The sequence below is a fragment of the Toxorhynchites rutilus genome, chromosome 2 (assembly GCF_029784135.1).
Source record: "Toxorhynchites rutilus septentrionalis strain SRP chromosome 2, ASM2978413v1, whole genome shotgun sequence".
NCBI lineage: Eukaryota > Metazoa > Arthropoda > Insecta > Diptera > Culicidae > Toxorhynchites > Toxorhynchites rutilus.
Window position 1 is genome coordinate 207,952,350 of NC_073745.1, and position 27,129 is coordinate 207,979,478.

General features: G+C 39.1%; 1 protein-coding gene across 1 annotated transcript in view; it reads right to left on the bottom strand.

Annotated features, from left to right (window-relative positions):
• LOC129764206 (uncharacterized) overlaps positions 1-26,494 on the bottom strand; it is a 251,487-nt gene extending 224,993 nt beyond the window's left edge. The window contains exon 1 of the mRNA XM_055763067.1: positions 25,604-26,494. Coding sequence (XP_055619042.1) covers positions 25,604-25,673 — 70 coding nt within the window. The 5' untranslated portion in view covers positions 25,674-26,494. The remainder of the gene's footprint in view (positions 1-25,603) is intronic.
• Between the last annotated feature and the right edge of the window lie 635 nt (positions 26,495-27,129).

Here is a 27,129-nt window from a genome sequence, read left to right on the forward strand (position 1 = left end):
CCTGGCAGCTGATCGGAAGCAAAAACTGCCATATTCTAACACTGATAATATCGTTGTTTTGTATAACTGAATGAGGTCTCCTGGATGGGCACCCCACCATGTTCCGGTTATTGTTTGGAGAAAATTGATTCTTTGCTGGCATGTCTGTTTCAAATACGCAATGTGTATTCCCCAGGTACATTTAGAGTCAAAATATACTCCAAGGTATTTGAAAAACATCGAGTGCTTGATCATTTTGCCGGATAGGTGAAGCTGGAATTGGGCGGGTTCGTGCTTCCTAGAAAAAACGACCATTTCAGTTTTCTCCGTAGAGAATTCGATACCCAGCTTGACGGCCCACGTGAACAGATTGTTCAGGGTATCTTGCAACGACTTTTGCAGAACGACGGGATTAGTACCCGTGATGGAAATAACTCCATCGTCTGCAAGTTGTCTCAGCGTGCAGTCTCTAGTTAGACAATCATCTATATCATTGACGTAAAAACTGTACAAGAGGGGGCTTAGGCAGGAGCCTTGTGGTAGGCCCATAAAACTGTATCGAGAAGATTTCAAGCTGCCATGATTGAAAAACATGTGCTTTTCTGACAGTAAATTGTACAGGAAATTATTCAGAATTGGTGAAAGTCCACGATTATGAAGTTTCTCTGAGAGAATTTCCATGGAAACTGAATCAAATGCCCCTTTGATATCGAGGAAAACGGAAGCCATTTGTTCTTTGCGAGCAAATGCGATTTGGATTTCAGAAGATAGCAGCGCCAGACAATCGTTCGTCCCTTTACCTCGGCGGAAGCCAAACTGCGTATTTGACAGCAAATTGTTCGCTTCAACCCACTTGTCCAAACGAAGTAGAATCATTTTCTCTAACAATTTACGAATACAGGATAACATTGCAATCGGCCTATACGAGGTGTGATCGCAAGCCGGCTTGTTGGGTTTCCGTATGGCTATCACTCTCACTTGCCTCCAGTCATGTGGGACAATATTCAGCTCCAGAAACTTGTTGAACATGTTCAGCAAACGCTGTTTCGCCAAGTCGGGAAGATTCTTCAACAAGTTGAATTTAATCCGACCCAGGAGCTGAATTGTTACATGAGAGGAGGGCAATTGAGAATTCTACCATCGGAAAATTCTCATAGTCGCATTGGAGCGGAATGTCGCGTACGACGCTTTGTGCAGGAACGGAATCGGGACAAACCTTTCTTGCAAATTTGAAAATCCAACGGTCAGAGTATTCCTCACTTTCATTTGTATGGTTCCAGCCTCGCATTCTCCTAGCCGTATTCCAAAGAGTGCTCATAGCGGTCTCCCTTGACAAACCATTGACGAACTTTCGCCAATATCCACGCTTTTTTGCTTTAATCAGACCTTTTAGTTTGGCTTCTAGAGCTTGGTACTTTCGAAACCATTCCACTAGTCCAGTTTTCCGGAATTTTTTGAAAGCGGATGATTTTTCAAGGTAGACCTTTGAACACTCCTTGTCCCACCAAAGTGATGGACGACGACGTCGGAAAGTGGTAGCAGGAACACGTTCCTTTTGAGCTTGAAGTGCGCTTTCGTAAATCAAACTCGATATAAAATTATACTCTTCGAGTGGAGGAAGTTCATGCATTAAAACAAGTGCTTCAGATATTATTTCTGCAAATTTTCTCCAGTCAATATTTTTCGTGAGGTCATACGCAATATCGACTGACTCACGAGAACCAGATTCATTGGCGATCGATAAAATTATTGGCAGGTGGTCACTACCGTGGGGATCTTGGATTACTTTCCACGTGCAATCCAGAGATAACGAAGAAGAGCAAAGTGATATGTCTAGCATACTTGCCCGTACAGGAGGGTTGGCTATTCTAGTTGCTTCCCCAGTATTCAAAACTGTCAATTTGAAGTTGTCGCACAATTTAAAATATTAAACATTAGCAAAAAAGTGACAGTCAAAACCAAAGATAAAATAGTCCTGCGGGATTTTTTTTTGATTTTCATTTGTTCATTAAATTAGTTACAATCATCTGTTTTAAGTGTCAAATATGCGTCGATACGGTCAAAGATGTTTTTTTGCGTCAACGTGTGTGACACCCATACATCGAGCTTCTTTGTGAATCCAAGCTTCTTCAAATGGTTAATAACGGTTTGATGACTTATCCCCAGCTCTTGGCCGATGCAACGGCTGCTACTATGCCGGTCTTTCTCGGCTAATTCCGCAATTTTCGACGACAGGCCTTCCGGAGCGTGGCGCATCTTCGACGACCTCTACACCAGAACGAAAACGTTGAAACCATCGTTGTGCGGTGGAAATAGAAACTGTATCGGGTCCATAAACTGCACAAATTTTATTGGCAGCTTGAGATGCATTTTTGCCTTTGTCATAGTAGTACTGTAAAATATGTCGGATTTTCTCTTTATTTTGCTCCATATTTGCGACACTATAACTCACGAACGACTTAACCAAGCAAAACACTGTCAAGGGCTATATATATATTATAGCGCGCAAAAATACCTTTCCAACAAGCTATAGTATGACTCGATACAATGAATACAACTAGAACTACGCGCTTACAACGACAGCTCGTGGAAAGACCGCAGGACTTTTTTGACAGCCTAATATCTAGCCGCTGCATACGTTGCTCGTTATTGACAGCACGGATAGGCAGTCACATAAATGCACAAAGCGAATGTATGGGACGATTGGTATACTTCCAATTATCATCAATTAAAGTCTCTCGCGAGATAGAGAATCGTAATGTATAGCATATCGAATAAATTCTGATTTGGTACCCTTACTGAAAGACGTAATTCTACGTCAAAAATTCTAGCACGAACAATTTGCAAGTGACTAAAAGTTGACATCGTAATAATGACGTATGCATCAAAAAAATTTGACAGATTTTTGCGATTTTTCATACGATCACTATGCCACCTAGTGGTGAATTAAGTTATAGGCAATCGTAGCAACTCTGTTGTGTACAGAGGAAAAAATTATAGCGCTTTTAGTGGATTTTCAGCCTTTTTGGCGAATACAGTCAAGCAACTATGTTCGAACTTGCCAGCTCCATCCCGGCTAGATTCTTTTGTATCGTACACGAAAATTACTTACACGTATAAAATAACGTGCAGTGTGTGTGCGCTATTTTGCACGCCTAATACTAACTAATACTAACGCGAGGACCTTTATAGCATACTTGATAAATGTCTAAGTTCGTTGGTTTCAGTTCACGATGGGTAGACAATAAACCGTCCATTGATGGGGTAACTTCTTTTTTGCACCAGAAATCAAAACCATGTTTTCGTGCCTCTTTATATGGACGTAAAAATAATATTGCGTACGCGGGTATGAATTAGTGTCAGGTGGAAATGGAAGTGTGGGTTGAAGTCTGTTGAATGAAGAGGCAGATTTGTATTCATTAGTCGAGTCAGTTAAAATAACCACTGACTGGACTAGTTCACCAGTCATCCTCGCTAGTCAACGCTAGTCAAGTCACTTTTTGTTGGCGGCGACTACCGAAGCAGTTCTAGTCGAAGCGAAGCTGCTGAGAGTAGAGTCGGTCCTCATTTTTCACCTTCGAAGATTTCGGGCCCCGTATATCACACCAAGCTTCCAAAGAAGGCCTTTCTGTGGCTGAAGGCCACAGTTTCCGAGCGGCGCTCGCTTATATATTGATTGGTGATTTCAATAGCTTGTTTTGGCTATTGAAACAAGTTTTTGGATAAAAAAGTAACAAGTATATAACGCGTAGACATTTTATCTTTCGAATGAAGTGTTCATCATACCATTTCGTTCAGTTGTTTAGGAGCTATTAACGCTCAAAGTCTAGGTCTCCGGCGTAACGCTTTCGTTTTCGAAACTTTGATTTTACACCCCGGTAGAGAAATAAAAGACGTAGTCCTACGTCAAAATCCTATTCAATTTGAACGATGAAAGTGTCACCCATACCTGGGTGACGGGGCGACGAAGTGTTAATACGAGCGAGCGAAACAGGAAACACGTTTCAAATAAGCACGCATTGCTTCGCCACATATGTACACGACCCAGACCGAGATGGATATAGATCTTCTTTAAGCTGGAAAGAGTTCTCTAAGAGTACAATTATAAAAAAACTTTTCAACTTCAATTTGTAATGAGATGTTATAGTATTACACTTCTGCGCAACAGTACCATTAGCTATGTGGATAGCGTGATCGTGTAAAAAGTCTTGCATTCCAGCCGGCCTTGGTTCGATCCCCGTTGATGTCGCTTGGACTTTTTTTTCGGTTGCAATCCCAAAAAAGATGAAAAAAGAAAAAAGAAAGAGATGTCTTCATCCATATATACAAACATTTTAAAGCGTTGGGGGACAGATGACATTATTTGCTCATTTGACGTTACAAGGCACGAAAAGACATGGTTTCTGCCGAAAATGAAATGCTTTCTAGCAACGTTTGGGTGTGGTATTGTGCAAATGCTACCCGCTAAGTGTTCTCTCGCTCTCTTGATACGGTGCCGGGCTGAACGTGTTAAGTGACGGTAGCTATAACTTGGGTATCATATTTATTTTTCAAGTGATACAAAAAAAATCTTACAACTAAGTAACAAGTTTACCCATAGTGTAGTGGTTTTCCATCGTTGATGGTCATTTAGAGTTAGTATCAGCAAACCGTTCGTCAAAAACAGATTATAGTCGTTTTCGATCGTCAGTTTTTTCAAATAATACGTGTAAGCATTCCTTATAAGGCCAACTGAATTACAACATATATAATGCATATTAAAACGCGATCTCTGTGTGAGATTGCTTATATTAACGGGTGTTAAATAAAAAATGAAAATGTTTTCAATACCTTTCAGTAACTCAAATAAAGAGCGTAAAATTTTCTTTCTCCAAGAAAATTGCTCTTTGGGCTCCCTAGAAACAGTAGGCGTGTTTGGTTTTGCTAGTTTGAATTTAGTCAAAGCAAAGATGGCGTCGAAACAGCACGTGCTCCGCGAACGCATTGTACGGTTCTACGAAACGCATTTCCAGAAAGGAAAAAAGTTCACGGTGGCACATTTTAAGGAAGAAAATGTACCTGTCAGTACGGTATATCGTATCCTGGGTTCCCTGAACGTAGAGCGGAAGGTCGGAAGTGATCGTCCGATGACGATAATGACGAAGCAGAGGAAGACATCGTTAAAGAAGCTGTTTGACAACAAGGACGCAACCAGTCTGCGTGACGCCGGTCGGAAATATGGCTGCTCCCACGTATTGATCCATCGGACCCTCAAGATGGAAGGAATCGTCTGCAGGAAGAAGACGAGGTCGCCGGAGTACACGGAGGAGCAGATTGAGACGGTTAAATCACAGTGTCGGTGGATGACCAAAAATTACCGCGGAACGTCTTTCGATCTGGACGACGAAAGCTATTTTCCGCTGTCTAAAACGCATATTCCAGGAAATGATAATTACTACTCCATCGACAAGTCATGCACACCGCCTGAAGTGAAATACAAGTTCAAGCACAAGTTTGAAAAAAAGGTTATGTTGTACATCGCCATTTCGGACCGGGGCATTTCAAAGCCTTGGTTTAAGCCGAGTGGTCTGGCAATCAACCAACAAATCTATCGAGAAGAGTGCCTCGATAAAATCCTGCTGCCGTTCCTGAACGAGCATCACGCGGATGGGAAGTACGTCTTCTAGCCGGACAAGGCGTCTTCCCATTACGCCAAGAAGACGCTGGCGTATCTTGAGGAGAAAAAGATACCGTTCGTGCCGAAAGATCGTAACCCAACAAACTTGCCCCAGTGCCGCTCAATAGAGGATTTCATTGGCTCACTCAGTGCCCTAGTGTATAAAAACAATTGGAGGGCCAAGGACACGAAGCAACTGACTACAAGAATCCGGAATTGTACCCGGAAAATGGACGTAAGTGCTGTACAACGTTCTTGTGAGAGCATCGCGACAAAGTTGCGTCGAACAGCAGACCACGGCCCTTACTCAAACATTCACTGACATTTTTTTGAAGAAAATACATTATGTTATTAATAAAAAATACTGAAATCGATGAAAAAAAATATTTTTTTTTATATGTGATTGAAAAAATTCTCATTTTTTATTTAACACCCGTTATGAACAATTAATGGAACAATGCTATCGGTCCAAATTCATATTATTTTGACCATGAACGAACGTAAACTTTCATTGACCAGTATTTGAGTGGAAAAAAATAATAGGTGTTTTACTATTCTATACATCGTGACGTGAATTTTGATACAAATTGGTTATTGATTTACGATTTTCTGTAAATGAAAATAGTAAATCTGCACTGATATACTAATATTTCATAAGTTGGCTTTAAAATTTTGCTTTATGTTTACAGACAATGAGTCGTGGTAAACATTGCAGTCCCGATGAAAGACAGTTGATTAAAAAACCGCAATATGAAGGTAAAACTTTTAATGAAATAGTGGAAACTATCGAATGCTCACAGAATATGGTTATAAATACTCTGAGATACCGGAAGAAATCGGAAACACGAGAACGGAAAAGGAAAACTAATTTTAGTGATGCCCACCGAACACTGAAATTGGTGAACAAAGATCCATTCCTTACATCTACAGCCATCAAAAAGGAACTTGGACTGGAAGTGACGGGTTCCTACTGGATCAGTTTGAAACTCTTCACTTCGTTATCGCGGTAAAAGGGGACAAAGTACGGAAGATTTGGGGTCGTGGTGGCCCAGTAGTACCAGATTGGCGGCACAACAAACGAGCTAAGTACCGGCTTGATCGTATTGGGCAAGGTTCGAGGCCATGTTGAGGATGAAGGGCTGACTCTACATCCACAGTATAATCAACGTGCACTGCCCACGCAAATACCCGATAACGAGAAAGAAGCGATCTACGCGAAGCTGGAGAATGTCTACGACAGCTGTTAGCGTAGGAAGATCAATATCGTCATCGAAGACATGAACTCTCAGATCGAAGGTAAAATCATCTGTACACTGTACACTGAATCAAACGTCTACGGTCAACGATATGTGCACTTTGCAGCGAACACGAAGTGAGACGAAGTGATGAACTTTCGTAGCTACTGTTTAATATCGCTTTTGATGTTGTAATCAGAAAGAGAGAGAGAGAGAGAGAGATGATGGAAAATGATGGAGGCGTCTGAGGTCCTGGCGAGTCGGGCGACGAGGGACTCTGAACTGAGTTGAATAGAGACGACATCTTGATACATTAAGTAAGTACAAGGAATTTTTAAAACTATGGGTGAATCATATCTATGATATAACCGCAAGACCGACGTAGGCCTACCGTTGGCTTAGTAATCATTTGTTTGTATTGTTCCTTTTACGTAGGCTTTCCCAGATCTCGCACAGCACGCAAAAGAGACAGTGTGCTTTGCGTTATCCAGTCTTGCATCTCACAAAGTCATTGGGAAGGCAGCCAGTCTTGCATCTCACAAAGTCATTGGGAAGGCAGCCGGGCGGGCAGTGTTTCGTTTGCATCGAAACGCGACGAGACATTCCTGAACGCATCACATAATTTTACGTAAGAGCGTTGTGAGGAAGAGAAAATCGATACTCGTCTCCCGAAAAAAAATGCGCGCGCACGGGAAGTCTGCTTTTACGTGTAACATGATGGATTGACCATTTCATTCATTTATCTTGGACACTTATCTTGGACTTGGAGATATTAACGTTCCAAACCTTGCACTCCAAACATTGAACTTACATCTCGGAAGAGAAATGAAAAACGTAGTCCTATGCCAAAAATCGTATTTCATTTAACGATATTTAACGATAACATTCAATGTTGTGCTTCATACCAGGATTGGCATTTCACTTTAGATAACAAACAATCGGTTCAAAAGAACTAATTCTCTTAAGTGATAGTGGATCACACCATTGAGGAAGATGGCAAATCCTTCGGGTGAAGGTTTGAATGTTGACAGTTCTCTTCTACTTGTATGGGCTACGTGATCCTAATTAGAGATGGGCAAATCAGCTCATCATGGTGAGTGGCTCAGAGCCGTTCAGCTCATACAAGTGAGCTGCTCATTTGGAACAGCTCTTCAGCTCAGTTGAATTTTGCAGTTGTCCACACAATTGCATATGAAACGTAATCACCATGGGACATTGCATAGAGTGCATTTTCTTAATAGACGGAAAGCAAAAAATAAACGAATTTAATTCGTAGTTGTACACAAACTAAAAGTGATATGAATTCTAATAATATAATATACAACTAATACTGAATGCTGAAATCCAACATAGAAGATACTTAGGATATGCTGAACTTAAACAACAGAAGTAGCCAAATAGAATGCCTCCAGGAATATTGGCCGAGACAACGTTTTTTGAAAAAAAAACCATCGAGATTTTTTTTTGCATCCGAGGATATAAAAATAAATCCACTAATAGGTGCAACGAGAAATAATTATTCGCGATCACAAAGGTAACAAAAGGACCAGTATCAATCATCAACATTTATGCCGGGTGGTTTTCTGAATTGTTTTGATTCAGCACGCGGAAATAAATGTATGTTTCCACAGTAATGTTTAAATAACAATGTAATATATTAAATTTATTTACAAGCATATAATAATGTGTATTATTTTGTTTGGCCATATAAGAAAAATTTAATGAAGTAACGAACGATTGAATATCTTCAAAACAAAAAACTTTTTTCCTATCTGGCATCTCTGCTAAAGCTAAAGTAGGAAGAGGGATACACGAAAACAAACTGACGTCATGCCATGAAGCGCGGGAGACGAAAAATCCTTTCGCGTCTCGCAATTCACACTCTCTGCAGCTTTTGCGCTCCACAGCTATGCAGCTCAACAGCTCAACAGCTCAGCAGCTCAACAGCTCAACAGCTCAACAGCTCTTCAGCTCAACAGCTCAACAGCTCAACAGCTCATCAGCTCAGCAGCTCATCAGCTCAACAGCTCAATAGCTCATCAGCTCAACAGCTCAACAGCTCATCAGCTCAGCAGCTCATCAGCTCAACAGCTCATCAGCTCCAGCTCCGTAATGAGCTGCGTTTTTTTTATTGCGAGCCGATCCGAATCCGCTCACTATGATGAAACGATTCGAATGAACAGCTCATGAGCGGATGGCACATCTCTAATCCTAATGATTGGATAATGTTTATTATCGAATTTAAAAGTCGATCATTTATACAAAAATATTAAACTTCATTTCCAGTTTCGAACAAAGATTTCGCTAGCGCAAACATCAAATGAACTAACAGCACTTGTCACTATGTAATTGTATTTTTTTTATCCCTTTTGTTTATTTTAGGCTCATTAGCATTTTAGCAGTAACAGAGCCGAATTTTAATCGTGTACATGTCACATGTTTATCCTATCTATAATTAGCACATTACACAGTTGCCATTTTTCGGCTTTAGAGTATTCCCTTCTACATCATTGCATATGGTACACATTTACACAGTAGCCATTTAGGCATAAGAGTTTTTTTATCTGTTCATCCATTATCCAGTTAGACCGGATAGCGGAGACAGTTGATTGATCATTGTTGAGTTATTTATAGAACAGCAGCCCGATGTGTCTTGCAGAACAGAACAGTTGTATGGATGAATCGATCTTATTCCGACCATGGATCAATCTCCATCGCTGATGCAGCATCCCTTAGAGAGGGTGTGGAGAGTCTAACCATCATAGAAGCATTTATTGTAGAAATTTGTGTTTCATTTGTATGGCAGCCCCCTCTAAGAGAGGGGGGAGGAGTATCTAACCACAGTGAACACATTTTATTGCATGCCAAATTTGGTTTCATTTGCTTGATTAATTCTCGAGTAATGCAAAAATTTGTGTTTCATTTGTATGGCAGCCCCCCCTTAGAGAGGAGGGTGGAGAGTCTAACCACCATAGAATCATTTATTGCACCCTAAAACCTCCATATGCCTAATTTGGTTCCATTTGCTTGATTAGTTCTCGAGTTATGCAGAAATTTGAGTTTCATTTGTATGACAGCCCCCCCTTAGAGAGGGTGTGGCGAGTCTAACCATCATAGAAACATTTATTGCACCCTAAAACCTAATTTGGTTTCATTTGCTTGATTAATTCTCGAGTAATGCAGAAATTTGTGTTTCATTTGTATGGCAGCCCCCCCTAAGATAGGGGGGAAGAGTATCTAACCACAGTAAACACATTTTATTGCATGCCAAATTTGGTTTCTTTTGCTTGATTAATTCTCGAGTAATGCAAAAATGTGTGTTTCATTTGTATGGCAGCTCCCCCTTAGAGAGGGGGGTGGAGAGTCTAACAACCATTTATTGCACCCTAAAACCTCCATATGCCAAATTTCGTTTCATTTGCTTGATTAATTCCCGAGTAATGTAGAAATTTGTGTTTAATTTGTATTGCAGCCCCCTTAGAGAGGGAGGAGGGGTCTCAAACTATCACGAAAACCTTCCTCGGCCCCAAAAACCTCTACATATCAATTTTCATGTTGATCGGTTCAGTAGTTTCCGAGTCCATAAGAATCAGACAGACAGACAGAAATCCATTTTCATATATATAGATTAATAATTTAATTAATATAAATTTTAATAACTTTGAAAAATATAGTACTGATAATAATAAATATAAAAATACCTTCTAATCAAATATAGCTGTAAATAGTACATTCGGGTAAATGTTCATACGGGTACCTGTCGCATTCGGGTATTTGATACATTCGAGTGATTGGAATTCTGGTAGCTATCGTTCGGGTAACTGCCTTTCTGGTAAATGTGACACTATCGTTTTAGCCATCTCTAATTTACATACATAGTTTCGAAGGGTTCACACTTTAAAAACATGGGTAGAATCGAAATTCGTTCAAAAAGATTCAGTAATCAATTAAGTAGCGTGTATAATAGGAACAAAACGGTTTTTTGTGTGGAATTTGATCTAAACTACAAATTACACTACTTCTATTACACCACAGTGTAATAGAAGTATCAATTTGCTACCGCAATTGGATATCCGCATATAAATCCTTCATCCAATAAATGTGGATTAGCTACGCCCGACGCATTTACGTTTTTCCCAAGAATGTACTGCCGTCATCTCCAGGTCCCCTTCGACCATGAACAATGACGACAGTTGACTCGTATTGCGGGTGACACTAATCTCTTCAGTGCCTGTCGGAGGCCATTTGTAGCAGTTTCCTTCTTACGGAAGACGAACCGCTTTGAAATGACTCACTGCTGAGAGAGAAAAAAGGTACTAGGTGTTTTTTTTAAATATCCAGCCTTGAGAATAACACCAAACATATCCCCACACAAACACACGTCGCCATAAATTGTCGCCGTAGGCTGATTGTTGTCGTACCACATTATTCATCACGAAGATTGCCTCCCCAGCAGCGCGTTGAGGTGAGTAGTATTACCTGGCGTGGACTTTTTGCGTAGGACTCTGACGTTTCGCCAGATACAACTTTCCTTTTGTGTGCAGTTATTTCTCGGAATTCCATTCTAAGCCGCCACGTCGGCGAAATGACCACTCTGCTCTTTGCTGGCTGACATGTGGCGAAGTGGTGGCGGCATGTCAGCCAATATTGTGAGTATTTGCTGTGCGCGGCTCAGTCCATCACCACCATCAAGGCATAGAAATTCACACAAGAACGAACCCTTTGCGATCCCACCGCTCAATGTCCGCACCGACTTGAATGTGTTAACAGCCGGTCCCAGCCTATGAGACCCCGCTTGCTAGCCACACCCCACTTAATTTCTATAATTCAACACATTTTCCGCGATTAAGTTTCCAAAGTTTACATCGCATTTAACCTGAAGCGTAAATGAGACATGAAAGAAGCAGCAAACAAAACGACGCGACCAAGCAGAGCTGATCCGATTTGGAAATCGGATCGCTGCTGCTGCTGCTGCTGGAATCCATTTGGGTTCGCTCTTGCTGCGCTAGCCGACGATTATATTTCCGTCCTACCAATGCGCGATGCCATACCGACTTGCACTTCTAACAAAGCGATGGTGATGGTTGAATGGCTGTGAATTTATGCTGAGGATCATGATGCATGGTTTGAAGAATATCACTCGAGAAGACAAGTCACATTATTCGATGCTATTTGAACCTGTGATCGCGATCTACTGCTAACCATTCTAGGGATGAGGATTAGGAGCACCAAGGAACAACCCCTTGAATCGAGGAGCGCGATCAATAACTATAGTTGATCGGTGTTAAGTCAGACCGGACCATGTAGCATTTTTATGATTTCGAGAAAAACGAGTTTAAAGTTCGGTGCTATAAGGGATTTTCATTGAGCGTTCAAAACAATTTCGATAAGTTATAATAAGAAGCTTACAAAAATGTTTAACCTAATGTAATCAATAACTCGAATTTTTTAATTTTGCGACTTGGTCCACTCTGACCAGCTGTCTCACGGTGTAATAATGAAGATGCGCCCGAAAAATAGCAAACAATCTGTCAGAGAAGTATCATTCAAAAAAGCACACCCAAAAAGATTTGGCGAAATTATTTTTTGTTAGCACATTTGTTCTCGATAACGACGCGTAATGAGATGCATTACTGTTGTGACCATAGCTGCAACGAACCATCATCAGGATAAAAAAAACCAAAGCTCAATGTAGGCTTGCCCCGTCGTACCTGGAATCTGTAGGCCTTGTACCTCTCACTACTACTTAAGTAAAAACAATAGGTATAATTCATACGAGAAAATAGAAGGTTGCAGAGAAACGAAAGTGTCCTGGTTCAGCGAAATTATTAAATTGAATATAAAATTTAATTGAAAAATTGTCCTATTATTAGCAGTAAAAATAAAAGGTTATAGCTACAAATAAACAGATTGAAATCAGATTGAAATTATGAAGTTAATCATATCATATATGTATATATATACAGCCATTCCATGCCAAAACGATATAGTGGTTCTCAGATTTTCGTGAAAAGTGCTAGTTTTGTTCTTTATCGCCAAACATTAGATCCGTATTTTTTATTTTTTTCAGTAGTGTGACCATTTCCATTTTAGGGTTGTCCGAAAAATCAACTTTTTCCTCTTTTTTTCAAAAATCCATAACTTTTGAACAACTAGACCGATTCAGATGATGGACCCTCTGATGGAAATGAGCACCCTAATAAAAAACAAAAAAAAATACGGGTCTACTGTTTTTAATGTTCTTTTTAGGCATGAGAATAGGTCGTAAACTATATATGATACAACTAGGATACCGGTTACCGTATATTCAGTACCGGTTAGTGTGGCCTAGGGTGCGTCGAGATCTGGTGTCATATCGAAAAAAAATTTTTGGCCGAAAATCAACCTTTTGGGACTTAGCATGAGAGGCAATGAAGGTATGGGAAAAAAATAATTATCGAATTTAAAGAACCGACCATGTACATTTTGTTTGAAAAAAAAATGTTAGCAAAATTTCAGCTCAACCGGACATGATTTAGGGGTGCCTCAAAGCACTCCCAAAAGGTCGATTTTCGGTCAAAAATTTTTTTTCGAGATGACACCAGATCTCGAAAAAAATCAATTTCATGCATCTTTAAGTCATTTAACATCGAAAAAAAAATTCGATTTTCCAAATTTCCTTTACTCCCCCCTTGGAAGATTTTCGAGGATCAAAAAATCAAAACTTTGAGCGCTTTGAGGCACCTCTAAATCATGTCCGATTGAGCTGAAATTTTGCACTGATCATTTTTTGGGCCAATAAACATGGATGTATGGTAAGTTCCCAAAAATTGTTTTTCAAGATGACATCAGATCTCGACACCAGATTTCATGCATTTTTAAGTCATTTGGCATCGAAAAAAAAAATCGATCTTCCAAATTTCCTTGGAAGATTTTCGAGGATCAAAAAATCAAAACTTTGAGCGCTTTGAGGCACCCCTAAATCATATAATAGTGGAAATAGTGGAAAAAATGGAGACTATACATAATTGGTACATATTTTTTGAATCCTGCAATTGTTTCCGCGTGCTTTATTTCCCTGGGCATCGAATTAAAAAAATGTGTATAACAACGAGTGCTACAACCTACTAAATATAAAGATAGGTGTTCTTGCATCATCCAGATTCTTGGTATTGTATCTGTGAATAACATTCCCTCTGCCAATTCAGAGGAAGATTTTTAAGTTATTTACATCAATGTTCAACTCCAAAATAAAGGGGTTTTGTTGATATTTATATTCTCCAGACCACGTGATCTTTGGCGACAACATGTGCGAAGCAGCCATGCTGTTTGGTACTGACATAATCATGGTAATTCATGATCCTGGTGGAGCATCCAACAATGACATTATCACATCACATCTAAAAATCATCTAGCAGGGGCCTTCCAGACAATATATGCTGGCTTATTAACAAAAGAAAATCTATCATAGCTTTGCTGAATTTTTGGTTTGAAAAAAAAAACCTGGGGTCCCCCACAATAGGTAAGATATAGACAATACAGAGACAAATCTCTGTAGCGACAGTCCTCTGCGGTGTCGATTAGGAATAGAATTACCGTGCCAAAATTTGAATAACCGGTTATTCGGTAATGAAAATTTCATTACCGGTAAAACCGGTAAATAACCGGTATAAAAAAAACTTTAAAATAAACCATTTTCTCGAAGAAACGGTTTTTATTGATAACGATTAGTTGACAAGAAAACATTTTGCATGTTTTTGTTACTAAGTTTGTTGGTTAAAGTAATTCTTATTTTTTTTTTATCCCATTTATTTATTTAAGGCTCATTAGCATTTTAGCTGTAACAGAGCCGAATTTTAATCGTGTACATGTCACATGGTTATCATATCTATAATTAGCACATTACACAGTTGCCATTCGCCAGTATTCCTTCTATACCATTACATATGGTACATTCACACAGTAGCCATTTAGGCGTAAGAGTATTCTTCCTGTTCTTCCATTATCCAATCTAGTTGTACCACCGGACAGCGGAGACAGTTGATTGATCATTGTTGAGTTATTTATAGAACAGCAGTCCGATGTGTCTTGCAGAGCAGAGCAGTTGTATGGATGAATCGATCTTATTTTGACCGTGGATCGATCTCCATCGCTGATGATTGTTGCGTGGACGTAGCTATTCTGTAACAACACAAAGATGGTCAATGAGGGCCCTGAGTTTTGAACTCACGATCGATCGCTTACTAGGCGAACGCGCAACCAATGTGGCTACGGTGACCCCCAAGTAATACTTAAGGACACAAATAATATTAATTTTGTCGTCTTCTAATCTAGATAACATTTCATCAACGAAATTTCCAGAAGAGGAAAATGCACGTTCAGAGTTTGATGATGTTGGGCGAAGAGTATCCAATACCATTCTCAAGTATTTGTCTCTGCTGCCCTCTGTACGAAAACTCTTGTCTGAGGTATTTTATCAATCCGTTTATAAACGTTTAGCTTAGGCTGGTCGTTGATACCTTTGATTGCTGCAATCGTCGTTGACGTTTTTCCTTGATGGTCAACTGTCCTGTGGGTTCTTCATCGTCCAGCGGATTTTCCCCTCCTGTTGTCCAGCTCCTGAATCAATACCATAAGCGATGTTTGAACTGAAGTTTGGAGGTCGTAGAATTGGCGCAACACTGCCAGTTGTGTTTTTTCGATCTTATTTTGATTCTCGAGTAATATTTCAAAGCGACACAAAGGCAAATATTATTCATGGCGTGAAATGAGAATTACCGAAATTACCGGTAATTGATTGTAAAATAACTGGTAATTCGGAAATGAAAAATGAACCGGTAATACCGGCAAAACCGGTTAACAATCCCTAGTGTCGATGTAGAGAGTTTGTCTGCATATTTTATTTGACTGTAGAATCATGACTTTCAATGAATGGCGTATGAGTTGCTTTTGAAAATATTAAAACGCATAGAAGGATACTTTTTGAGAGGAAATTGTGTTCAAAAACATTTAAATTGGCCATGCATGAATTGCGTGCAGTACTGTATTTGGGTAACACTTCCAATACATGATAGCGACAAACACGCCATTCTCTGAGATCCGCCAGAAAACGATTTGGTGGTGGGCGGTGAGCAACACCACTCACACAGTGTAGCAGTCAAACACTTTTTCAACAGAGGCTTCCTGTAGTGAGCAGCAAAAAAGTAAAAAAAAAAGAGTAATAACATCACTCGCCACTATATTTGGAACCAATTCGCGAAACCGGTTCCGCCCGTTCAATTCCGAGCAACCAATTGTCATGCAGGCAAAAATCTCTTTCAAGCTGCTGAGAGTGTGCGCACCATCGAAGAGCGACTCTCACACACAATATAAAAATATATATTGATATCGTCATATCTACATTTAATCCCCTGCAACTTAGTTCGCCGCCTTTCCATTCGCTCAAATCTTTTCTTCAGAATTTGTTGCCCACCTCTCGGGAAGAAAACGAATAGAGAACCTGCCGGCGCTGGTGACTTCAACGCTGGGGTCAAGAACTTTCCAAATATAGACACTACCTGCCAACGCATGAGACGAGAAGATTTCAATCCATCGTGGGAATCTTTCACAGCCTCAGCGCATCATGTGGAGAAGTTGGGTCGCAACGCTAGAATGCTACTGCAATTGCACCAGCGAGAATGGGGCACAATAGTTGAGCGGCTTGTGCACATTATCACTTGCGAGGTTTCCCAAACTAGGGGAAGTATCAATTACAACTACCGTAAAAAACCCAGCGATTCAAGAATTTTACTTATCATTCGTGCGAAATCATCCATCCATTTACGTTGGAGCCATTTTTTTTTTTTCAATTACATACATGTGCGAGAGAAACCTGGAACCATCAACTTCTTGACTTGAGATCTTCTTGAGTACAGTGAAAAGAAAATAATACAGATTGTGCTGTATAAGAAAATAGCATTTTTCTTATCTGAGCCATCCATCCAATATTTACACTTTGGGTGGCCATCAAAATGTTCCCAGCAGAGACGCATGGTTTCTAGGAAAAATTCGAGTAAAAACAGCAGCAGTACACTGTACGGCCTCGTGTTGGTTATGTTCTCGGGTTAAGAAGCACTAATTATCCGTTGAATGTGCGGCAGACTATGTTTTATCTTATCACATACGACCGACCGATGTCGCCACAGTTGTCTGGACTTGTTTGTACGGAGTGTTTGCTTGTTTCACTCTTATTTTGCTGCTGCCATTCCACTGCTACCGCATCTTCGCATCCAGTTCGCTACCAGCGAAACGCACACGGGTGTTCTGGGTTTTGTTCTACAATCTGTCACATCACTCTTTAGAGGAAATAAGCATATTTTTCTCCTAATGATATCCGAGACGGTGTATAATGATAATTGTCACGCTTGACAAACGAAATGCAGCAAGCCGGAAAGAGGTGAAGTCAGCAGTCCTACGACATTTGCAGCCAGATCGTAAGAATTAAAACAGAATGTTATGATTTCTGCACACTCACACTGAGCAATTTCGGCCAAGAAATTGTTTTTGAACAGACATTTATTTCATCTTGTAATTAAATATTCTCTAACACACTCCGATGTTGAACTTGACTGCTATCATCCATTGTTGAATTACAATAGTCCAATAAAACATGGCAATCAAATGTCTTAAGGGGGTATTCTAGTGTAGAGATACGCCCTTCTGGTTTTCTGAAACAAAAAATAAATCGAACAGATTCTGAATCAGTAAAGATGCCGCTATCGTATGAACCGGACAAGTCAAAAATATCTTTTTTGACAAAATGGCGGCCGTTTGGAAAGCAAAATGCGGTTTAACACGTTTTTTTCTTACGTTTCTCGATTTTTTTTAAATATTAAAATTTAAAAAATATTAATTTTCAGAGGTTCATGCGATAGAGAGATGCCAGTAGATTGTATCCATATAAATTTAACATGAATCGGTTCAGTAGAACTTGAGATATCGTGTACGCCAGTTTGAAAAAACTAGTTTCGAGAAAAACGCGTTTGAAGTTCATTATTATGGCCGTACCAGGTTAGATGCCGCATCGCTAAAATGGCTCCAACTCGGTAAATAATGGGAAATAATAGTCCTTTCTAGGGTATATTCTTGTCAGAGGCGACGCGTGACCAACTGAGCTACCTGTTCAATTGCATTTTCAACATTAAAACAACAGTATTGCGATGACAGATTTTAACATTTTTATTTCTCAACATTTATCTATACAGTAAAACCAGTTTTTGTGCGGTTTTTTATGCGATTTTTTTGATGCGACCTTTTTGTGTTTTTTAATTTTTAGTCATCGGTCTTTTTTTTTTCTATCCTTGATATGTATTTTATCGCTCTACATAGGGACTGTGTCAGTGAGTAGACCGCTTATGAAATGGAAAAAAAGAAAATCGAATGTTGATCACGAATGAAATCATTAGGATTTGGGTTATTTTCTTAAAGAAACTTTTTTTATGCGGTCCCTATCCACCACATAACAAAAAGTTTTGTTTCAAATTGTTCAGCGAACACGATTTTTTTTGCGGTCCCTATCACCCGCACAAAAAATCCTGTATAACAAAAGAATCAATCCTACGGTTAACTATGAGCTCAAACTTATCAATGATTTCGTCATAAAATGAAGACATCTGCCTTATGTCATAAAGGTTATCTTTTTCCACAGTCATCACCATAATTCCGAATAACCGTTACTGGTCAGATCTCGACCGCAAATAATTCTTGATCCGTCGAACAACAAAAAAAGTTGATGAGTCTGAGCCTAGGGGCACGGACGGGATCATGACATAGGACTGTGATTGTGTTTAGTAATTGCATTTGAATTGAGTTTTTTCATTGTTCTGAATCTGTGATTTTTTCTCTTTTGATACTTTTCCTTTTTTTGATATTTATTTTGATATTTATCCTTTTAACGGGTTAGATGAGATAACGTGGTAGAGTTCGGAATCAAATTCTGTTCAAATATGTACACAAAAATACCATTAAAGCCATTCCCACCATATTCTTCAGTTTATTCAATTATGCAGAATTACAAAGAGTCATCATATATCATTATTAAATACAGGTCCAAATAGTTAAGATTTACATAACTATAAGCCTAAGTCAAATAAATCTATGACTACAGAAATATATTATAGATGGAAAGAGCATTTTCTCCGGAACATTGTTTGTAATGACTTCATAGCCCGGTGATTTATATTGATTATCCTATGGCCAGTAGTGCTCTCTCGGGAAGTTCGTGTAGCTGCTGTAGTGAATTGATCTTATTGGATGCTAAGTTCTGCTTATGTATAGAAAAGGGAAAGGAAAATGGGAACGTGCTTTCGAGGAAGTGAAGCAGGTTTCTTAGGAAGTAATATATGGGGAGCATAATATTAAGATCGCGACTCCTCAAGCTATCATAATCTGATATACCCTTTCGATCTTCTAAATTAAATTAACATGATTATACCCTTTCGATCTTCTAAATTAACAGCCAGTTGAATTCATTATTTGCATTTTTAACATAACCAAACTCGATATTACTACATCCTGGACCACAATTACATAAATTGTTAGTAGCAAGACCTACACGATAAAACGTGAATTGAGCACGAATTAAATGGGCAATACAATAACTGATAAATGCCTATTATCGGATAATGGAGAATAATTCATTATACGCATAAGCTCACATTGTGAGCTAACGCCGAAATGCAGGCAAAAAGATTGCTCGTTGCATCGGGAACGAAACCGAGTGGTTAGTGTAATCGAAAGAAAACATCCCCATTTGAATCGTCAAATTGGTAACTGTTTTTTTTGTTATAGGGTAAATGATCTTGGTTTGTACAGTCGAAAATATGATCATGGTTTGCCCACTTTTTTGAATGCTCTAATTCAGCGCTCCTGTGTCAAATAAGGCCATCGAATGTTTCGAAACATATAAATGAAATTGCCTTTTACATGATTTATAGTAGTTTGATAGTATATTTTTACGAAATCACATTTATAAAATACATTATAAAATACACCTTCTATTTGTGCCAATGCGTCCCTCATTCGAGTTAACTTTAAATCGATCACCAGATGATTATTTGGCACGTATTCAGACCTTTTCTGGATTACAACACTTATAAATATTGTAAACATCATGCTTGCTCACCATTTGTATCGGATTTACATAGCTAAACCATTAAATTAACGCATTTTGATGAACTCAATTCTGATCATGAGTTGTACAATTCAATAATGTTGTTTTGTCCACATGATTTCTATGGCAACCGCTTGGCGCGCTGCAGTTTGTTTATGTTTGTTTATGGTGTGCTTCGCGCATAGCAGAAGTATGGTTTTTCTGTGTTGATTGTGTTGAGGTGAACACTTCTAAAATGCCCAAGAAAAGGCAATATTCTGAAGAAAGCCTAAATTATGAATGAATCAATATGATGACAGTAAACTCAAGCAATGATAAATGCAACATCTAATTGTGAATTCGAATGTTTTCATTCAAAAATGGAGATTTCTAAAACCGGACAAACCATGATCATTTTTTGGGCAAACCATGATCAGAGGTGGTCAAACCATGATTATAATTCTTCTTTAAGGAAAATCGTTGAAAAACATATAAAATTTGAATAATTTCAACACCTTATGGTAGTATTAGCAACTTGAGACTTGGGGCTTTTCAACAAACCCAAACTCGTATTGATTATGTGTGATTTTCATGAAGAAAAATCGATTTGCATTTACTAGTTGCGTAAAAACACCCCAAATTGGACAAACCAAGATCATTTACCCTACTGACTGTTCATGTTTTAAGCAAGAAAAATGCTGGATAATTTTCCTGTCTAATGATATATAACACAACATATGTCGCAATAACGATATTGAGTATTATGCATTTGAAAACTCTTAATAAATCGTTACATTTTTCGTAGAGTGACCCCCCTATATAGAAATCAAAGACATAGTCCTATGTCAAAAGTTCTTTCAACGGATGTCGTTGTATTAGGTAATGTCAGTATCATTCTGGCCAGCCGTTTCGGAGAAGGTTTGATACAGGTTTTGTCCAACGATAATCGGAATAATGACTATAATTTAAAAAGAACCGTCATCTTATTACAAAACTTATTACGTGTGCGCGACACTGAATAACCCAGCCGGGTGCTATGATTGATGCTAGGATCGTTAGCAAAATCTCAAGCAGAACTGTCAGTGGGATACCCAATTCATATGAAAACAAAGGGAAAATGTCAGTGGGATACCCGATATGTTGGCTCCTGTCAGTTCAATAGGGGTTCTCTAAAGACGTCACCCGGCTGGAATAACCGTTGTTTCACCAATGTTTGCACACCAGATTTATCTGAGGACATTACAGTAGCGCCATCATAGCTCTGGGCCACAATTTTGTCAGCATTACGACCAAGTGCGCAGCTATTTCATCCACATGTCCGGCCAATGCAGCGGAGGTTTTGAAACGTAAGCAGACAAACGTGTACTATATATACCGGGTTAAAGTTGTCGAATGAACAAAATCGATAAAAACGCTCGAATTCAAACCACACAGCAACCAAAGAATACCACCACATCCACAGAAATAATGAATGAATTTGTTCGTTTATTTATTTGCATCACGCTCGCTTGGGGTGTTTGGTGCTGTGTACTCTCGCGGTCTCGTACCCTCTCTCAAAAAGAGAAAGGGAAACGATGACAACTACGAACAAACACTGAAGAATGGTGGTGTGTATTTTCCGATGCAAACGGGGTTTGTTCAGCAGAAATATTGAACCGAAAACATCATTTTTATGCAAGGCGGCGCATTAGGCTAAGGTTACTTTGGATAGGAGTACGCACGAAAATTTGATTGTACGAATAGAAACAAACAATTTTGTTCGATAGAGGCTGACGAATTCGAACGAAGCAAGGGGGATGCAATGTAACCACGCCAATACAACTCAATGTGGTTGTTTACTTTCACTATTTCACTATCTTTTTTCTGCATCCAGTGTCACCGCCGCCTTAGTAGTAGTGATCGTTTCATACGTAGTTGACTGTGTTTGCCCTGTGTTTGGATGACGGCGGGTTCAGTTGAATCCGGTAGTCATTACTGCTTATTTCGTAGCGTTAAGGCTGTGTTGCGCGCGGATTGGGGTGTAGTCAAATGTAACTATCAAATTATATACTTCACGGTGGGTTTGAGTTCCACCAAAGTAGAAAATAAAATAACGATATTCGGGATAATATGGAAATCACAAAAAAATACCTTCGATTATTCCTCATCCATGTTTCAAATGTGAAATATCAAATCCTCATCCATGTTTCAAATGTGAAATAATATACATTATAATATACTCCCCTAAATATTTCTGATTAATATTCCTGTGATGTATATTTGGATGTGTTTCCGAACACCTTACATATTTCAAATAGGATTAAAAGATTTCATTTGATTCTAGCAATTAAATTAGAAATTACTATCTACTATACTTATATGATTATTGAGTTATTGAGTTGTTGATAGCTTTAGAACAGCAGCTCTCAACTCAGATTATATTATAGAACTAAAAATATTAAATTTAAAATATTATTGCATGCAAATTTTATAGCCGAATTCACCTGCCTAATCAACGTCAACGTCCACATTCCGCAAGATTTGTCGAACATGATACTTGGTGGTAAGTAGACGCCTTTAAATTTATGGTGAATATTGTGAAAAAACGTAATATTGGTAAAATACTCTTCAAAATAATAAACGGTAACTTCGAAGGATAAAAAAAAAAAGTTCATCGCTTGTGGTGAAGAAACGGAGGAAATTTTCATTAAAATTTTAGAATTTAAAAACCGGCTTCGTGTCTTCTAATCTGATAGAGATTACACTAACGAGTTCGGGACCCAAATTATGGCCCTTATTTGAAGTTGCCACCAGATGTCGACACCATGCCACTGTCAACGCGAATTCGGCGCTAGCAGTTTAGAACAAATGATAGCGTTTAGTACAACGATGCTAATGACGCAACGCATTACTGTGTTCGACTAAATGGAAACACTCATATTTAAAATGAAGTGTCAAAGCACAATTGTCGCAACGCGACGCATAGCGCGGCATTCTGTTTCCACCTTAAGCACTCGAAGTTGTTTCAGTATTTCTTTCAAAGATTGGAAACTTGTTCCGGTACTTGTTGGTTCTGAAAAAGTAGACATGTTTGAGAGGCTCTGCAGCATAACATGATGAGGCTTGGTTTAGTTGGCGTAGCATATTTTTTCAAGATCAAGACCCCAAAAGGGACCCCTTCAAGAGCAAAATGTGATAAGGTATATAGTCAGCAATAGTGAACAGAACATTGTAAGTCGTTATCCATCACTGACCACTTTGCCCCCAAACATCAAGATAATGTATACGCGAATTAATCGCTGAGATTAAACAAATAGGGAGTCTTCGTAGCCTAATTGGTTGCGTTTCCGCTACTAAACGAACAGTCATGAGCACATAACTCAGGGCCCTCAACTTACCATCTTTGTGTGTTGTTCTAGCAACTACGTTCACGCAACAATCATCATGTGATGGTGATCCCAGCCTCTCACTCCACATTAGATCTGCTGCATCGGTAACTGGTGTTATTTATAACCCAATAATGGAAGCCCCTTATCAACAGTCCCGCTGTGTATATAGTCCAACTGTAAACATTCGAACAATAGGAATATTCTTTCGCCGAAATAGGCGACATGTGTTGTGTATCGATAGAATAGGAATACTCTTCCAACTAAATGGCTACTGTGTAATATACAACTTGAGAAAAAATGTACACGATAAATTTGGCTCTGTTACAGCTGAATTGCTAAATGAGATGGGATGAAAAAAAAATTAAACAAATCTTCGGTTCAACTCTCCTAGAATATGTGAACATTCGTCCAAACTGATGATTAGTTCAAGATATCAGATTGAATAAATTAAATTTCACGAGAAATTTCTTAGATACGATGCGCACAGAACTACGACCGAATGGGTTTTGAGAGAGTGATTTATGTTTTAATTTATATTATGACAAGCGACAGCTATACTGAAGTACATGGCGCCTCCAAAGTCACGAAACTCTCCAAACATAAGATGACTATCAATACGGCATCAATAGTCCATAGTTATACTAGCAAAGAAGCAGGTGACCACTAACCCACCACTGCTCCTACGGACTCATGAAAGTAAAATAGTGATGGTGGGCTTAGGTGGCGAGCGTTAGACGTATGTCAGACCACCCTAATTTCATAATTCCTAACCTAACACACCGTGAATATAATTAGACCTAGCGTCATTTATTAAATTTAAGTCTGACAGTTAAATCTGTTTTAATAAGCGATGGCCTTATTGTTTTGTTCGTCTCTGTACATTAATTTCAATAAATATTTGTATAGATTATAAAATAACAAACTCAAGTGCTATTTCTTGCGGGTTTTTCATGATGAAGCCTGAAAGAGATGGGTTGAGCTCATGCGGGTGATATTATTCTAAAAAAGGCAATATTATCTCAGAGCAACATTTAACATCGTTGCGACACGACAAGTTCATATGAACAAATTTTCTCCTTTTTTTTGTTTTTAAGAGACTTTAAACTTTGCAGTAGAGGCAAATCTAAATTAAACAAATCACTGGGCAGAAATCTAATGAGCTGTTGTCAAACCAGTGTTTGTCAACGTGAAAAATTCTATACGGAAAGGCTTTAAAAGTGTTTTTTTGCCATAATGTAACACTTGTGTTACATAAGGCTAAACTCTTCTCTACATCTTTACCATTTCCAGATTCATTTTCCTCTAGACTTCCATTACAATTAGTTGGTATACCACATCACAACCTCTCCCTGCCAAAAACGGAATAAACATCCATTGGAAATTACTACACATATTGTTACAACACAGACAATATAACAATGTAAAAAATGGCAAAGCTTACGTCAAATAATATCCGAAGGTGATTACGTAGAACATATTCGGACGTGCGCTTTTTTTGTGCAATAACCAGACAGAACTTTGTAACCGAAACGCGCAGAACGATAGACGGAAGAGTGTACGGTTCTAGCAGAAGTGCTTGGAATTTTAATTATTTGGCTTTGATGATTATAAATTACAAAATGAGATAGTATACGATGGAGGAAATGACTTCACAAGGCTCTGATGTTCAAATTTAAAAACGTGAATCATTCAGTTTCGGAATGCTTTTAGCCCTTCACCCTACGACAACTTTTCGAAGGGAAATGATCAATAATTCTACTCAGATTTAGATAATTGGACATGAATACATCTATTTTCGAGCCCATTTATTATTATCTTGATGCTCAGAAATGAAGCAGCGCTAGATTCTTAACACGAAGTAAAATCAGTGATAACTGTCAAGCAGAAAGGCGTGGGCATTTGACGTTAAGAATAATGACCGTGAAAAATCTGACAACGTTCACTTCAACTGTAATCCTCACGTCACGCGCCGGACTCAGTTTCAAAACGAGTTTGACACACATAAACCACTCCACGGATAAAACCACTATCCTTAAATGGATACACAATCTGTTCGTTCTCCTTCAACAAGATGTCGATACCGGATCATTGAAGCGATCACGATGTCATTCAAATCTTTGTGCAACACATACTTCCATGGATTCTGTTGTTCTGTTCGGAGGTTGAGGCCAATTTCGAAGCAAAGTTTGAGTCAGACAGCGCAACGCTGTGAGTAGGTGATCTGGTATGTGCGCGTGATGACCTTCAATTCTCTTACCTTTTGCATTGCAAACCGAGACGCTGCAAAGACCAACCAATATGGCTAGGCTGACGTGTATTAGCTCCATTATGACTGCCTTTCGCCTTCGTTTGTTTATTGCTCAATGAACTTTCACCGCAACGCACTCCGATCCGCCTTACTGGGACAAGATAAACAACGGAAACTGTGTAAACACTCACAAATAGATGCAAATTGATCGTTTTTTGAAGATACAATGCTGACAGTGTAAACTACTTTTCGACTTCCAGTGGCACACAATATCTTCTCATTCTCTCGTCTTGCCAGCAACTGCTCTTGTTTCGAGTGTAATGCCGCCTCTCGTGTTTATCTTCACATCACAATTATAAATCAATATGACAACTGCATTCGCGGGAAAGCAACCAACACTGGATGTGACACAAAAAAACGCAAAAAGCTTTATAAACAGGCAAACAACAGAAACAAATATAGAAAAGCGTGCACTTTCGTCAATCCAAACACATACAGTTACTAAACACAGAGAAAAATCACAATTGAACCGATCGCGCGAAAGGAGAGAACTAACAAGCTAATTAAAATGTAAGGGAAAAGTAGTTTTTCATTCAAACTTTTTAATTACATGCAACTGTGTGGAAACAAGAAGCAAACGCCAAAGAACAAGTAAAAAAGGGAACCCACAAGCAGATATTGTACGGCTTATTAATGACTCCGCAGCTCCGTCAGTGGCGGCCACTATACTTTCGGGTGGGGCGGGGAACCTCGAACGAGAGTGAAAGAGCGCGCGCGGCACGAGGTGTCTGCGCTGAACGCGAAGCTTGAGGCGCAAGCAGAGCTTACAAAACTTTACAATTTGTCCGCGAGTGGATAGGAGTGGAAAAAGTCGATCCGACGAACCTTTCTACGCCAACGACTCAGCACAGACTAATGATCGGCGGGCTCTCGATCGAGCCCGAGACCTGCGCACGAGAGTCGCGCTGAAGGAGAGCGCCAAGCGTGTTTTTCTTTCTTGTTTTTTTGGGCTGTTTCATTTTTTGCCGGGTGTCTTGAAGACAGTATCGTATCAGCGCACCCCAGAGGTGCCTATTAAGTTGTAGCTGGATTGGGTTACGGGGGAGGGTGGATAGAGTGAAGGAGAAACATCGGGCCCGATGCACATCTTAGGGGAGACTGGGTTGATTTTAATCTTCGAATGCACATCAATAGTCATTTTTACACAATGTTTTGTTCTGCTTAAACATTGTAACACCAAATTAAATATAATCGAAAAAGCTAGAACAGAGCCCTAAAGAACCCATATGTAGTCTTAGATATTCATTTTGAAGGTTGTGGAGGCTATCTTGAGCTGCCCATATCATGCATGATCCGTCAACAATGTTTCGATTGGAGAGGTATTGTTCTTTTTTATTGAATGTATCAGTAACAGTTGTTCCATCAGGGCCTTAACTTTCTCCGACACTGGAGATAACCAAAAAAAAATCTTCAACTTCAAAAAATGCCTTACTTGCATCAATCATCTCGAATTGTTCGAAGCAAATCTTGTTATT